The sequence below is a fragment of the Sabethes cyaneus genome, chromosome 3 (assembly GCF_943734655.1).
Source record: "Sabethes cyaneus chromosome 3, idSabCyanKW18_F2, whole genome shotgun sequence".
NCBI classification, from domain to species: domain Eukaryota; kingdom Metazoa; phylum Arthropoda; class Insecta; order Diptera; family Culicidae; genus Sabethes; species Sabethes cyaneus.
This window is the reverse complement of record NC_071355.1, coordinates 52193494-52211269: the sequence shown is the minus strand read 5'-3', so window position 1 is coordinate 52211269 and position 17776 is coordinate 52193494. Positions and strand designations below refer to the sequence as shown.

General features: G+C 40.0%; 1 protein-coding gene across 3 annotated transcripts in view; it reads right to left on the bottom strand.

Moving 5' to 3' along the window:
• Window positions 1-8772: 8772 nt before the first annotated feature.
• The window catches only part of LOC128744462 (ATP-binding cassette subfamily G member 4-like), a 79910-nt gene continuing 70906 nt past the window's right edge, over window positions 8773-17776 (bottom strand). For all 3 annotated transcript variants that reach the window (XM_053841493.1, XM_053841492.1, XM_053841494.1), the window contains one exon: window positions 8773-9724. In XM_053841493.1, coding sequence (XP_053697468.1) covers window positions 9224-9724 — 501 coding nt within the window. In that variant the 3' untranslated portion in view covers window positions 8773-9223. The remainder of the gene's footprint in view (window positions 9725-17776) is intronic.

The following is a 17776-nucleotide window of genomic DNA, read 5'->3' as shown; positions in this document are numbered from 1 at the left end:
CCATAATTATTTGACCGTTTTCGCCATAGCAGTTGCATGCAAATCGACTGATAACGTGGCATGAAAAATAGCTCAGTCCAGCTTTTTAACCCTTTATAAGGCAGTGGCAACTATATTGCCACCAACAAAAATTTTTTATTTTGCTTCTATAATTATATTGATGCCATTATAGACGCAAAACCAATATTTTTCGTTAGTGGCAATATAATTGCCACGGCCTTATAAAGGGTTAATGCATATGTTTTTGCAAATGCTTTACCGAAATGCAGACCCGTTTTGGCGCCCCCAAAAGCTAGCGCTCTTGGCGAGGGCCAGTCTGACCAACGCCAACGACACGCTACAGCGCTGCTTATACATGACTCGAAGCTGTAGGTATTGGGTTCAGCAGCAATAGTGGATTATTCTAATGTAGATAGTCGGACAGTATGGACTGACTCTCGGAGCATCTGTGACGGGATTCTACAATAGCGACGAGGAGAAAAATCGGTAAGAATATTTTTTAAAGAAAAATTCAGTGTATTGGACAAAAAACGTGGAGGATGTTGTTTTTTTCGTGATCCGAAATGGAGTGAATAAATTATATGCGAAATAGTACAAAATGAAAGAAACTTTTTTTGGTAAAAAAAAAAATGGTGGAGAAGACATCAGTGTGAAAGCCGAAGAGTTTCAGTTCTTTGTGTTGATAATTATTCCCCACTGTGATAAAAAAAATGGCAGTATGCGAGAAATTATGTGCGGAATGCAACATGTTAGCTGGATGCATTGAAAATGAGTATTGGTACAAGAAAACATAATATAATTAATATGAAATATCCCACAGATTTTCAAAGAGGTTAGCATGTTTTGCGAGATTGTCAAAAAATGATATTTATTTTGACTTCACGCAGCTTTTGCTTATTAAAGCATATCTTTTTCTCGGAAGTAGAATGGCAAAGTTCACGATAAATTCAAAACCGCACTTTAGTTTGGATTATTTGAAGGCTACAATGTTACTTCGAGTGATTGATGAATTACCGAAATATATTTTAGCCATTACACCTTGCGAAAAATGTCTGACATTATTTTGTTTGTAAATGTATAACTTCAGAAAAAAATTCTGTCAACAGCGCGATTAAGCTTTTCTGTTGGTAGTACGAAAACCATGCAACCGACCCCCCGGCACGTCATCATGTTTCTATGACCGCAATCTAAAACCTCAAAACACTGGGCGGGAAATCATTTCATAGAAAATGTATGGAGCGGCTATAGAGCTTTCCAGTTATGTGTGTATTGGTGCTTGAAAATGAGGCAAACAACAACAGTAAACAAAAGAGATGCATTCCTTTGTCACCAAGGTACAGGATGAATTTCGTCTTCCGCTGGCTTTAATACCAGCAAGTTTTCAAAATATGAGCTTGAATTTGGAACAGGATGGAAAATTTAACCGAAATATGTGCTCTGCAGTGTGGCAAACGGAGAAACACAACTAGTAATCGCTATTTTTCGGTTTGTTCCTCCAGCATCAGCTGTTCCCCAAAATGAGGTAAACATCATGTATATACACTAGAGTGTCCCAAAAAAAGCACTATGTCAGAAAACCCGGGGGCTCACCCCTCAAATGATAGCTTAGGGTGTCACAACAAAACTTTTATATGACGTCAACATTGGTTGCCGCGATTTAGGGGTCGCACATTTGAGTTTTATGACAAAATGGCATTTTTTAGGAGTTAATTCAGAAAAATATTTTTAGAAACGTTAAAGTAGGTGAAAAAAGGTACTTAACTATTTTGTTCACAATCATTGGGATCTGATACATTCATAAAAAAGTTATGGTGGCATGTCTGGAGTCATATTTAGTTACAAAAATTTATTGAATTTGGCAAAAATTTAAAATTTTCGAAATTTCATTCAAATAAACGTCAAAACAGGGTATCGAACAGTATCTCAGATTAACGTACGTATCCTGTATAGATGGGAAATTTTATGACGAACAACTTTACCGAATAAAGTATGGACGTATCTTCAAATCTCGCTGAGGTATTCACGTTTTTCTGAAGGCGGGACCAAACATATTTTCGCAATTTTCAAATTTTAGTAGTTCCATGTGAAAAAGGTAATCTAATCTAATCTAATCTAATCTCACACTAACGCAGCCAATTCTGGAAGGCATCCTGGAAAATGACGATTACTTGAATCAATCATTTTTCTTGTCAACGGCCAGGCCAACTGCGCAGCATGTACCGCAGAGAGAATTCCAAGGAATCAAGTGGAACTAGAAAAAATACCTAATTCCATCAAACTCCTTGAAATCAAGGGAAGGAAGAAAGCGTGGACCTCCCGTACCAAACGCTTCCCATATACATAGATAATGATTTATTTACAGTCGTTGGGAGTATCTTTGCTAATAAGGGTTAAGTGATACTCCGGACCCTCAGGGATGAACTAATGGCATTTAGACCAGAAGCCAGGCTGCAATTGGCCAAGGATATAGCGCCTTATTTCGCTCTCTGAAAATAGATTATTTTACCAAAAAATTAGTATAAATCATATAATACTTGAAATTAAAGTCGTGTGGTTTAATGGTTGCCTAAAACTACATTTGTAAGGTTAGGAACTGAAAACCGCACGACCCCGCACCTCCTAGCTTGGCTACTCAATTATACAAATTGAAGTATTTCCAGGTATGGCCACGTGGAGGCGCTAGGTAGGGGCTTGGGATGGCTAGAGCTATGTTGGGCGCTTCTTCCTAGTTGCCTTCCCCATTTCATACCCGTAGTTCCATGTGAAAAAGGTAAATGATAAAACTTGAAGTATGTCTTCTAAACGTTACCTACGTGTTGGATAGGAAGAAATATGCACCTTCCACAGAATTTGGCACCATTTAGGCGCAACAATCACTTTAAAAAAGGGCGTATTTATTTTAATAGGTACTATGTTTGAAAAATTGTATCTCCCGAAACTAGGGTTGCTCCAAAATGATGCCTAACGTGAGTTGTAGAAAATTGATTTTTCAACCTGAAAAAATAAACACTGAAATTTTTTTGACCCTTTTTGTACTATCAGTAGATGGTAGAATCAGCAAGGTGTATTCAGACAAATATTAATTCTAGTAATGTTTATTCTATGAAAACGGCACGTTTATAATAAAAATATAAAATATATTAAACTTTTTTTTTAATATCTTAAATACGGCTGCATTTAGAAGCTAATTATTATTTTGAACACGTGTTGTCAAGCACATATGAAGTTGTTTTTCAAATTCAAATTACATATATGTATAACGAGAAATATAAGAATAATAATAAGAAATATAATAATAATCTTAGGTTACAAAATATTCATAAAAGTCGTTGTTCTACAAAATCCTTTGATAAATGTTGCACCATTTCAGAAAAAGTCTCAAAATGTATCCAACCACCACCATTTTTCCAAAAAAAATCGAGGTTACCATTTCCTGTATATTTTTATTTTACATTTTTTCCTGACTTTGGAGCATAGTGAATTTTTTTTCAGTGTTTATTTTTTCATGTTTAAAACCCAATTTTCAAAAACTCACGCTTAGGCTTCATTATGGAGCAAACCTAGTTTCAGGAGATATAATTTCTCAAACATAGTATCTATTAAAATAAATACGCCCTTTTTAGAAGTGATTCTTGAGTCTAAATGGTGCCAAATTTTTTGGTGCATGTTTCCTCTTATCAAAAACGTAAGTGACGCTTAGAGTAAACAGTTCAAGTTTTTTCATTTACCTCTTTCACCTGAAACTGCTAAAATTTGAAAATTACAGAAATGTGTTTTGTTCCGCCTTCAGAAAACGGTGAATATCTCAGCGAGATTTAAAGATACTTCTTTACTTTTTTCGGCAAAGTTGTTCATCATAAAATTTCCCATCTATACAGTATAGCTACGTTGCTCTAAGACACTGTTCGATACCCTGTTTTGACGTTTATTTAAATGAAATTTCGAAAATTTTACATATTTCCCAAATTCAATAAATTTTTGTAACCAAATATGACTCCAGATATGCCACCATAACTTTTTTATGAATGTATGAGATCCCAATGATTGTGGAAAAAATAGTAAGGTACCTTGTTTCATCTATTATAACATTTCTAGAAATATTTTTTTGAATTTTTTCCTGAAAAATGCCATTTTTTCATAAAACTCAAATGTGCGACCCCTAAATCGCGGCAACCAATGTTAACGTCATATAAAAGTTTTGTTGTGACACCCTAAGCTATCATTTGAGAAGTGAGCCCCCGGGTTTTTTGACATAGTGCTATTTTGGGACACTCTAATATACACGCGTATTTCGTGTTTGATAGTGTGGGTGCTTAAGCTGTCAGAGAGCTCTATTGTTGTTTGGGGCCCAACAACGAGGGGCCCATCAGTATGGGGGTACTGTCAAATCATATGTGAGAGTGTATTGGTGACACCGGGCTGCATGCAACGCATAGGCGTCACTTTGAAATACATATTTCTCAAACATATTATTTTTTAGCTTGCTTCTTGCACTGTATCAGTATTCCTAAGCTAAGCCGCAGATACAGACGTTCAAGCTAGAAGACATTTTATCGAAAAACTTGTGTAAATAATATACTTTGACAATGCTAGATTACTGCCGCCTACCATGGAGCTTATTGCCACAATTCAACAATAATATCAATAAGGTTTTGCAAGGTGACGTCACGAATGAACCGGAATGAACGCAATTCACCCATTTGACATCTACTCGTGGTTTGTTTACTATTTGTTAGGCGAACGCGATATGCATAAATTGGAGTTAAACGTTTTAAAAGCGTATTATCCAGCAGTGTCGCCCTCCAAACTACTCGGAATGGCAGTTTTTGTGCTTCTCTGACTTGCCGTTAAGGCCTTAAGCAATATTCAGTTTCAACTTTGTTAACCCATGTTCCAAGTCTATGTAAACAAACCACTGATAGACGTCAAAGAAGTGAGGTTATGCTCGCCCGTGCAAAATCTTATAATACCTGGCTTAATACCGTGTACCCCCGCTGGAATGACCTTCGTTAATCTGAACATCTCCGTTGGTATGAATGCGTTCACATTAAAAACTGATCAAGCGTCACACACAATTGACGGTTAAGTTGACCGGGCAAATTGAAAAAAAGCAAAAACACTTAATACGTTTCCTCTTGTCAGCAGCTTTGGCAATATAGTTCATATGCAACTTATTTCTCTACAGCACTCAAAATAGACCATTTTAGTTGATATTGTCGAGCCAATTTCCTCTTCTACATTCTGGATGTTCAGAATTCGCAAATATTCGATATGTTTTCAAAACGATTGTTTTTGTCAAATCAAAACAACAAGGTCATAGGGTGCGCGTCTTGCGCGTATGTGAAAGTGAATAGAGTTACCAAATATTCAATTAAAAATGAATCGCCTGATCTGAACGAGGTGTTTTTCATATTAGCGGGGGTTGAGTGTATCGGTAAAATAGTTATTCTTCAGTATGGACCATAAACGACTATGAATAAACCGTCTATACGAACCATTCCCTCATTGCTTGATTATCGACATTCATCGATAATTGTCTCTAAATTTGGTAATTGTCGAAAATTATCGATATCCTTTTTTAATCAGCATTATCCTCAGTAGTTCAAGCTGGAGAATAGAGATTGATACGCCATCTACAATTGATTGCTTACTACTCGCAGTAAAACGGTGGGTGTTTACACGCGCTGGGCTTTCACGCTCGAACGTCTGTATCTGTGGCTAAGCTAAGTTAAGCGGTTTCAGTATTAATCAGGTTGTAATTAAGTATGGCGCAGGGATGGTTCGATCACTTTGAGTCACTTTGATTCATTTGATTTGAGTATCGTCTCAGCCGAGCCAAATATCACAAAGTTATGTATGGGACATTTGTAGAACTAGTTCTTATCTACAATTTTTCTGAACTAAGTTTTGCTATATCTTTTGTAGTTACGGTGCTACAATGCTAGTAACTCATCAGTGACTAAATGAACGTTCATTTAGGAACGTAATAAAATTAGAATTGTTACTTGGGTAAGGTAAGGGTAGGTCTTGACGCATTTCTTTTAATCGTGCATCTTAAAAGCCTGAATACTCCTCATTTTGTCAAACTGCATCCAAATGTCGACCAACATTTGAAAGGGGCGGATAAGCCAACTGTCAAACAGAACGAGTGAGAGTTATTTTTTGCTGGAGTAGCATAGGAAAATGAACTCTCACTCGTTCTGTTTGACAATTGGCTTATCCGCCCCTTTCAAATGTTAGTCGACAAATATGAAAATAATTTAAACGTTCAACAGACGACAGATATGCAACAAAAACCAACAGAAGACATTTAATTCCTTAACACAAACAAGACAAACGACAAAGAACGCTCAACATTGTATGTACAACCTAAAATAATAATTGACATCTAACTAACAAGATACATTGTAGCAATCCTTGAAAAAGGCTTAAATACGAGGCCGAAACGTCGGAAAGCATTTTAAAAACTGTTCTGATTTATACAAAAGGCTGAAAAGCCGGACAAAAAGTGAAAATTAACATCAAAGACACCAGTCGATAGAATACATTTTCACATCTTTTGTGCCAAATTTTGTGGCGACTGAAACACTTCAAGAACACAACAAAATTACGGAGCTCCTGCTCTGAAGGTCGGCGCAGAAGTGGTACTTTATATGGTAGCGGTTGCGTAGATTTGACAGATTATCTGTCAAATTGTATGGGCGAACTGTCAGATTAACGGAAACGCAACCGTAAAGTATCAATTCTGCGCGGGCCTTAAGTTAAGCAACGTACTGCACTCAAAAAAATCGTCACGTCGCATCCACGTGAAAAATCATGTAACTTCTGCACAGCAACTTACATGAACTTCATGTACTAGTTAATGGGAAAGTTCATAAAATTTACTAGGATCGCACGTAAACTGGTTAGTATGAGTGCGAGTCACCAACAATTCACGTGAAAATTACATGAAAAGTGTGATGGATGAGAATCACTTATGTTTTCACGTAAACTTGACGTGCTGAGGGTTTTGAGTGTGCGCTCAAAATAATTTTCACATCGAAATTACGGGAAAAGTTAAGTGAATATTTTCGATCCTGCTTTTCCCGTACTATTTACGTGAATTTAACGTAGTTTGCATTAGTATGCGTGCATTTACGTTTAAATCAGATAGATGTTATTTTATTTTCCAATAACGTTCAACTGAAAGTCACGTAACTCTCTCTAGAGAAATCTACGTGATTTTTCGCAAAAACAATGCGCTTTAAGAGTTACCAGTCATGCTATTTTTAAACGACTTCACGCGTTGGGAATGATTCAACGGCAAGGAAGTTGGGATTCTTATGATTTGCAGCTAAATATTATGATTTGAAACTATTATTGGAGCACGGTATCGAAATCGATTGAAAAACGGCCACAATACGAGCAGAGGTACAAAAAAGTGATTTTGCAGCTTGACAATGGTCGGCCTGACGTTGCCGAATCCTTAAAACTCTTTTTGGAAATACTGAAATGGAAAGTTTCATCGCATCCGTCAGAAAATGCGCTGTTTGATTTATTATTTGTTCGTTCGCTGGCACATTGGTTGTTGATGTTATTGGCTACAGACCGTTAGGGGTAATAGATAGAATAGGTTCTGCATATCTAAATTTGGGCCAGCAACGCTTTGTGTGGGGTATTTCTTTCTGCAACTGAAAGACCTCTTTATGCTTATATTAAAAATTGATGAAATCAAGTTTTCATATCACACTAATTCGCAGCTAAAAATCATCAAAATGCTTTATTAGCTTTCTTTACGTTTTTTTCAGATCAACTTTGTCGTCTCTGTTACATTCTGAAATTCTTCCTTTTCTGATCTTTTTGAGGGTCCTCGTGCATTTGTTCCAGAGGACTCCCCGTTGACCAGTGACAACAAGCTCAAGATCCGTTTTATTCCTCTAAAACATGGAGCTTCGAAACATATGGAAAAATATAAACTAGAAATAATCCTCTTGTATACTGATGTGATTATTATTTCGCTTATTATAAACAAGGATCTAACCTACCGCAATAGTACCATGCATCACTGATTAGAAGTACTTTTGTGTTAAATAAATAGCAGTACATAAATGTTACGGTCAAAATATTAGTTCCGATTTACCACTTGAATAATTTTTTTCCGTTTTCACTAAAATTAAGCTATTGACATACTGATGTTTTTTTTCTCATTTAAAGTAACAACTTATCATCGTTTGCAAGTTAATTGAACTGCCTATCACACGTGTATTCCATATTCACTTTGAATCAACGTTGGGTATACTCAAATACAGTTACCAGTTTCAAAGTACGCTTATACTTGTTTGATTTGAATAACCAATCGAAACAAAAAATCGAAAAAACATTGATGTTTTTGAAATCTAGCAGCTTTTGGTGAATCAGTTTCAACGACCGACCGACACCTTCGCCAATGTGGCGAGAAAATCAAATGCAATATGGTGGTGGATAATTTCCGGGTTTCTGCGCGTCGCGTCGCGGTTGTTGTAGTGTTGTTTTACGCCTCGATTGGTTTCATCTCTGGTTGATTACGTTATTTTTTGTTTCGTTTCTAGTACCGCCTTAATTACTATGGTATATCAGCTGGCTTGATTCTGGTTGGGTTTCCGGTCTATAGTGGTGTAGCTACATTGATGATTTTTACTTCGCTAATCGCTAATTCAGTAGGTGTTGATGTGGAAATGTGGTCTGTTTCGTTTTGTGTTGATTTCTGTTCTAATTGAAGTGGTGTTCGTGGTTGTTTGTGTGTATATTGTATCATTACAGCATGCTTCTAGGTTGTGTCGTGTTCAAACTAGAAATTATCATTTTTGAGCAATTTCGATAAACACTATCTTAAAAGATATGTTCTTTTAAGGGCCAATCGCTAGAATTGAAAAACAAGGATTTTCAACAGGCTATTTCACACCATCTGGCAACATTACTTTGGTGTTTCCGCTTGTTAACTTAATCATGTATGAGAATTAAACTCTAAATTGAAAACTTCTTTAGGATGAAATACTTTTGCTAAAAAATGACATTTCCAGTCTGCAACACTGTGTATGTTTTCGTCAAAAAATGAGCTTATTATAGGCTTATTAAATGTACAAATTACATTATATTCGGCGTACAACATTGCAGAATGCAACATTAGAATTGCTATAGATTCAACGAAAAAAATGAACGTGTTGACCGGTCGGTGCCATTTGCACCGTGGGTTGATTCGGCCACTTCAACGGATGGAATGCAGTTTCCAGCGCAGCACAAAGTAAGCTATGATGCGCAGTCCTATGAAGAATCCGAAGAGGGCGGTTGCGTCGATCCAGTACTCGGCCTTGTCCATTGACATTTCCTCCAAAAACTTCATCGGGTTACGCCAGTGGCAGTAGACTTCGCTGCACTCCAGCTTCGCCCGGTTCATGCCGTACACGGCGACCATGGCACCTTCAAACCCGTACCGGACGTAGCTGACGTACGTTAGCCACTGCAGGTACGTCGGAATGACGTCAAAATTGACGAAAAAGCCAGAGAACAGGATAATTGGGATGGTGGAAACTGGTCCGAGAAAGACACCGGTTTCCACACTCATCCCCGCACCGATCAGTAACCCGAGACTTTGCGCTACTAGCGATGTCAGGATGCAGATTACGACGAACATCGCGACTCGTTTCGGTTCCATCGGCTGTGAGGTTAGATAGTAGACGACAATTACGTACACACTAGTGAATAGTACCTGAGGGAAAAAATGAGATGAGAAGAAATTAGTTTTTTAAAACGCCTCAACGAGATTAGGGGGCTTGTATTCGATTTGGACAGGTTGTGTTATCTTGGGAGATCTATACCGACTAGATATAATAGAGCGATTAGTGTTGTTTGTAAGTAAATTACTAAAGACATAATATTAACCAAAAATTGCTTGAACAATTCCAAAGTGTGACCTTTTGTACTTGCACCTTTACTGAGCAGATGTCCTTATACAAAGTAATTCACGAGATTGAGAACCAGACCATTCTTGTGGTCGTGCAGCAGCCAATGCGAAAACAGTCAAGCAACTACGCTCGTTACTTTGTTTGTTCTGCCAGCTCCAACCCGGAGCGAAGAAGTTGAATGGTCTAGCCATCTTGCTAGCTGCACTACCGGTTGTCTTGTTTCTACCGGATTTGAGACAAACATCTGAGCAATTCCAACTCAACTAGTAAAACGGTTTGACTCGACTATTTTTGATTGGAATGAAATTTTCCTGATGTGTTGGATACCACGCAAGAATTCATTTTCCACTAAACTTGATTTCTTCCGTCAAGAGTAACTTTCCAAAAGGGCGTATTTAGAAATGAGATTACTTTTTTACAAAAAATCATATCTTGAAAACTACTAAGCCTAGGGTCGACCAAATACCATAGATTACAGAAACGACTAGGCTTTTGAGTGCCTTTTATTTATAATGGTACTCTCCGCTTTGGTTCCAAATTTAGCGGTTTTTGAGTGCCTTATCGCCTCTATAATCCATAGTCTCTGTTGTTGGAGCTTAGGACTAAAAACCAAAAAGCCACGTATGGCAATACCGTCGGTACATTGGGATCGGTTCTAGGAAGATTCCATTCGTTGTGTACTGGAAATGCGGCAACCCCACGTTCTTCAAGGACTCCGGTTCTATGCTGTTTGAATGAAATAATGGAAATGCGGGATGCGTTTGGATAAGACGCAGACTGACAGCTGTGTTATTCTACTACCTTGGGTAAGGAAGAGTAACTCCGCAGATACAGGCGTTCAAGCTAGAAAACTTTGATAAAAATTTTTTTACACTTTTTACACTTGTGTAAATAATATACTTTGAAAATCGCACCTCACTACCGCCATCTATTGAGCTTATTGCCACCATTCATCAATAATGTCGATAATACCTTGCTTCATATTGGTAATTCTATAGTTTTTTTTCTGCATAGACCGCCAGCGTCTAACGTGCGTCTAGAAGCTCATTTTTCATCACTTGATTATGGACATTTGCTGATGATTGTCGATAATTACCGCTAACCTTTTTTGTTGTCAATACCCGCAGAGTTTCCTAAAGAATCTAACTAAAGAAATGACATCGAAGCTCAGTCACTCGTGGCCTCCTGTCATCATTAAATCTAATTTGCTCATCGATGATTGTTGTGCGTGACTCTGTTCAAAGTTGCTAGATAAAGTTCCAACAATATTTTTTCGAGTTCAACATTTGGGCTAATTAATGAACTGTACGCTACAAATATGACAGTACGGATCGATTTCGTGATGATACGATGATATTTGTTGCCGTTTGCTTGCAGTCAATGTTTTCTGAAGTTTTTGGAGCGTCTTAGTAGAATACGAAACCTAAAAATAAAAAATAAGAAAACTTATCCAATTTAATTCTACTATGTGTATTTTATTCAATGACAGATACGTATTTCGCCTACGACTTGCAGGCTTCCTCAGTGTCTGTTTTCGAACTACAGACACTGAGGAAGCCTGCAAGTCGTAGGCGAAATACGTATCTGTCATTGAATAAAATACACATAGTAGAATTAAATTGGATAAGTTTTCTTATTTTTTATTATTTTTAGACAATGTTTTCTACCGCGTTCATCGACTGATACTCCGCAAGTTTTCGAGCAAAAGATTCAGAAGTTGCCATCGAGATTCATGTCCACTTGGCTTCGACGAACCGAAAATGAGTTACCTGTCACTTCTTTAGTCAGTTTTTTGAGGATTTCCAGTTGTAGAACTGTGATTGATGCGTGATGTACAATTGATTTTTTCCGTTTTACTTGTCTCTGATTTTTTTCGCGGTCAAACGTAACACTATTTTGATTAAAGTAGAGGAGCGTCTGGTGCGAAGAATGTTAGACTAGATGAAACTGGGAAAATTTTGATATGAGGCTAAAAATATATGGGGTTGTTTAGTGGTGGTGGGACCCCAACGCGTAATTATGGATAAGTTTATTAAACTTAGTGAGGGTACGAAGTCGATCGAGGGAGCGAATGTTGGCAAAGAGGATTAGGACGGTTCAATGCTCAAAATATAAGGGACTGGTAGAGCAGTCTCTGTGAAGGGCAGGTAATGTTAAAGCCCTGTTGCAGCGCATTCTCGTCGAGTGTAATACCTTGGTGGTGCCTTCAGATATTGAGTTGCGATGCGACGAGTAAGGCTACTTCTTGAAAGGGACTGGTCTTCAAGAGGGTTATAAAAACTAGGGTGGAGGTTATATAGATTAATCTCAATCACTGCGATACGACGCAGTGGTTGCTCTGGGGAGTCGGAAACCGAGACGTAATACGATATTTCCATTATCGCAGACCCCTACCGTGTTCCTCATTGTAAAGGTAACTGGGCGACGGACAAGAGTCGAATGATAACCATCGCTGTCATGACTCATGAGCAGAACTATCGCTGTAGTCGATAGCGTCCCGACCAGCTGCTATGCAATTTGACCGGATGCTAGACAAGCTTACTTACTAGCTCATGAGCCGCAAATTGAAAACTTTGTTCAAGCTGGACATAAGTCTAGCAAAAGAAGGTTCCATTCCGCAAAGAACTACAACAATTGACTATCGATATAACCTTTTGCAGCTCAACGTTGTTGGTCAACGTAGGCTGGAGGAGGTCGGAGTTGGAAGGTGAAGGCCTTCGATAAAGACCTATTCATGGAAGCACTCAGTGCAGAGATCAATTACTCGAGCCCGTCTGCTAACGAGCTTCCCAACGTCTTAACGAGAGCGTGCGATACAATCATGCTTAGGAACGTGCAACCAATGAACGGTCTTCGCCGTTGGTGTAGCCAGAAAATTTCTCTGGAGGGGGCCTAGGGGGTGCACTCAAAAAAATTCATTATGATCCTGTTACACCGGTTGTCACCGATAGCACCGGGTTTTAAGGAAATTATGAGGTGGGCTTCATGAGGGACCAGATACGGACGGACTACGGACCAGATGTTTACTGTCTGACAGATCTTGCAGAAATATCGGGAGTTTTACTTGCCCTCGCATTACATCTATATTGATTTGAAAGCAGCATACGATACAGTCGATCGAGACCAACTATGGTAGATAATGCACGAACATGGTTTTCCGGATAATCTGACGTGACTAATCAAGCTACATTGAATCGAGTGATATGTTTCGTGCGCATTTCGGGGATGCTTTCGAGTCCCTTTGAGACGCGACGAGGGTTGAGACAAGGTGGCGGCTTATCATGTGCATGCTATTAAACATTTTCCTTGTGGGGGTTATCCGACGAATGCGGAGTCTAGGAGCTAGGCCAAATATCAATGCGTCGATGATCAAATACATGTAAGAAAGCGGCTCAAAGGAAACAAACGCGTGCCTCCCACGGACGGTAATTATTGACGGTGACGAACTAGAAGTGGCAGATGAGTTCGTGTATTTAGGATTGCTGGTAACCGCGGAAAACAACACTAGTAAGAAGATCCTGCGGCGCATTTAAGCGGGAAATCGGGCCTACTTTGCCCGTCGCAAAACGCTATTATCAAGAAGCATACGATGCCGTACGAAGAACAGTAGTTCTTTATGGACTTGAAGTACTTGAAGTATTTGACGAAGTACAAACTGAAAGCGAAGAGTGGCGGATCCTTACTAGTCGTAAGGTTGCCGGACGACAGTGCGACGAAAACGGGGGCTCAACGTAAGACACGGGGGGGGGGCTCAACGTACAAGATAGCTCGGCCAGGTTGAAAGTAAGTTACAACTTTTGAGACGACTGGGAAATTGCCGACGAGTGGTCCAAGATCGTGTTGAATGGAGACGACTGCTTGAAACGGGATGAGCCGGGATGACCACTAGGCTACTGATGACGACGACAACTACGCGTTTGCGATGCCTGGTGATTAAAAAAATACATCTGCGCAGCGGGAATTGTCCTAAATTTTTGTCCGGTCTTTAAATTCCAATTGGCAGAAATTTCTGGAGAGGGCCTGCAGAGTTCTGGAGGGGGCCAGGTCCCCCAGGCACCCCCTCTAGCTACGCCAATGGTCTTCGCTTGGTATACAGATGGAACAAGACCATCGGTCTCCTCCGGTCTAGTTGCCACAACTCGAGAAGGCATATGCAGAGGCCCCGAACCGATGCGGATATCGAAGCTCGTGGGGTAGAGCTCAGAACGGCCAAGTTCTCAATAAAACCTATATCCAAGAGTTATGCCACGATGCGAGCTTAAACCCCTGGGCCTACCAGATGGTGATAAAAAAGATGGCCAGCCCACAGAAACTCAGAGTCATCGTGGAAGGGTTATTCCCGCAGTACGATCTAGTAACGTGGCCTTCGACTCCGTATGGACAAGCAAATGACACCTTCACTCCTGTCACGGATGAGCGGCTCATTGCGGTTATCAGAGGTCTAAAGAAGAAGAAGGTGACCGGTCCTGAGGCACTGAAGGCCGCGATCCAGGTTTATGTTTAGAGAGACGCTTTAGAGCAGACTAGAAGCATGAGAATTTCATAGAAAGGGCCGAGAAGCCAATGAAGCAACAGAGGCTGGGTGATAGATATTGTGCCATAGTCACGATTGATGTCAAAAACACCTTTCACAGCGTTAATCGGAGAGTGATCCCGCAGGGCTGCACAAGATGAGGGTAACGGATCATCTATGAGGTTGCGTAAAAGGTACTTCGAAAACTGGGCGCTAGAGTACAACACGGCTGATGGTGCGAAGAAGTACAAAGTGACCGCACGTGTTCCACACTCTTAAATGATTCTACGTAAATAGGTCGGATTTCGCTAAAGCTAGGCTGAAACTACTCAAAATGCCCTTAAAGTGTACAAACTCAAATTTTGGGTAAAAAATTCAACCAATTTTGGCTACTTGCTACCGATAATTGAATTATTCTCTGTGACAAATAACGCACTTTCAAGCTCCTACTACCAATTTTTTGGTTGAAAAACTACTCAAAATCTCAGTTTGTACACTTTAACGGGAAACTAGCAGTCATTAATTTTTCCTCGGAAATCCAAATTTCGGAAGCAGTTTTTGGGCTCAAAAGCGGGGTTCCGTTTATAAAAGTGTATTCACTGCATTCTTCATGCCAATCTGAACACAGCGAATATATTTTCATGAACCAAATTTTTGTTTCAAACAAAAAAACTGCTTTTGAAATTTGCAGAATCGATGACGACTAATTTCACCTTAAGGGCATTTGGAGTAGTTTCAACCTAGCTTTAGCTAAATCTGACCTATTTACGGATAGAATCATTTAACAGTGCACGTTATAGATTGAGATAGAGTCATATCCACTTATCATTTTTTTTTGACGTAGGACTACGTCTTACGGCAAGTTTTGAGATAGGGTGTCATTCCAAAAAATCGAAAAATGCGAGCGTCACGAAAAATGATAGCTTTTGAGCGCTAATAGTTCAGCGGTTTTCCGATCGATTTTCAATATTCTTACACCGATCGATCGGGAAATCTTTTAAGAATTGATCCAAATGAAGAAAAGTATGGATTCTTGATGCTGAACTATTGAAAAATTGAAAATAATGAACCTATGTTTTACAAGAATTCTTGCTTCTTGATTGGTTGTTGGAAATGACGTCATCACGTCGGCTTATAATTCAGTCAATTTTCAATAGATTTCCAAGATATTTACACCAATTGATCGGAAAATCGATTTGGAAAATATTGAAAATACAGAAAACTATTGATTTTTAATGCGCGCCATTGAAAAATTGAATTATTTTCATATTTTTGCCTTTCCTCGTCAGTGCTTCCCTAGCACGGATGACAGAAATTTATTCGATATAAGCTATGGGTTAAGCTTCCTTATGATTGTATTTAATTTACGCCCTATAGAATCCGATCGAAAATTGTTGAGCAGATGCTGAGCGTGTGGTGGAGCTGGAGCACGCGTTTCGCTGTCGTGCGGGAATATCTGGCTGCTGAAGTTCCGGAATTGGCAGGAAATATGCTGCTCGCGACAACGAAACGATCAGAATTATCGTCACTTGCAGCTGGCCATCCGCAACAACGGAAGCCATCATGCCTGGAAGCTGGCCACTTCCGGACAGATGGAAGCGACAGAATCTGGTCCTATTGCCGAAGCCGGGAAAACCGGGTGTCTCCTCGTCATATAGGCCGATCTGTCTGCTCGATACTGCCGGCAAGGTGCTGGAAAGGGTTATCCTTAACAGACTCGTGCAGTACACTGAGGGTACAAACGGTCTGTCAAGGAACCCATTCGGCTTCCGAAAAGGCAAATCTACGGTGGATGCCATCTTGTCTGTCACTAAGACAGCCGAGGTGCCGATCCAGCACAAGAGGACAGCTATTCGCTATTGCGCAGTTGTCACGCTCAACGTGAGAAATGCATTTAATAGCGCTAACTGGGACTCCATAGCCATTCGGAACGTCCAAGTGCCGGTGTCGCTGTACAGGATCCTTATTTCCAGAATCGTGTGCTATGCTACAACACGGAGGCGGGTCAGAAATGTGTTCCAATCACCGCAGGGGTTCCGCAAGGTTCCATACTGGGCTCGGTGTTGTAGAACGTCATGTATGACGAGGTGTTGAAGCTAAAGTTCCCGGTAGGGGTGGTGATTGTCGGCTTTGCGGATGACATCACCTTGAAAGACTACGGTGAATCTATCAGAGAGGTTGAGTTGACGGCTACCCACTCTATAAGCATTGTTGAAGATTGGATGCGATCCAGGAAACTGGACCTAGCGCATCATAAAACGGAGGTTATCGTGGTGAACAACCGCAAGTCGGTGCAGCAAGCAAATATCAGCGTCGGGGACTGAACTATTTTATCAACGCGGCCCTAAAAACTCCTGGGAGTCATGGTCGACGACAAGCTCAAGTTTGCGAGCCACGTCGACTATGCCTGCAAGAAGGCTTCCACAGTGTCCCGAATGCGTGGACGTTGAGGAAACTGCAGAACATGCTTTCTTCATATGCCCTCGTTTCGCGGGCGTGAGAAGCAACATGATGGCAGTGAGTGGACAGGACACTACTCCGGATAACTTAGTCCAAAGGATGTGTTCTAGCTCAGACGTCTGGGGAGCGGTCAATGCGGCTGCTACCCAGGTCGTACTTGAGCTACAAAACCGCTGGAAAGCCGATCAACGGTGAATAAACAGCCTAACTATCATAGTTCAGTAGTTATCTAAGAGTGTGCGTTAAGCACAATAGCCCCTCCCTGAAGTAATACCGATAAGGTGGTGCCAGGGGGGATTGAGGCTGGAGACTCGAGTAGGGTTTTAGTGGGTCTGGATCCTCACGCCCTGAGTAGGGGGTCGGGATACCAAACCACACTCCCTGAGTTGTCTTCTCAGGTGTCTGATAGCAGATTTCCCTACTCGTTAAAAAAAATCCGCAACAACGAAGAGTTGAACAAATTGCTGTCCCGTGTCACCACTGCTCAGAGAAGTGTCTTTCCGAACATCCAAGCTGTTTTGTTGCTGCCCAAGAAGATGGAAAAGAAGGTTTCAATTTCCAACATATCACGTCGACAAAATGTTTTTTTAAGGACAAAACACAATGTTCATGAAGATTTGAGGAATTTTCGCTCACTGATTTCAATTCTATTTAATTTAGACTTATTCTTATAGGCTTCTTATCAAATAATTTTAACCGATCACCTCTCGCGCTTCTGTTCGCTTGTTGCTGCTGGAGTGCTGGTTGAGTTGGCCGTCTCGGAAAATAAGAAGCAGCCAACAAATATACCAGCTCAATGTATTCGGGCAAGCGTCAAAATGCATAAAACCATGGGTTTAATAAAATGAAAGTTTTAGAAACATCTTCATATAAGAATTTGTTC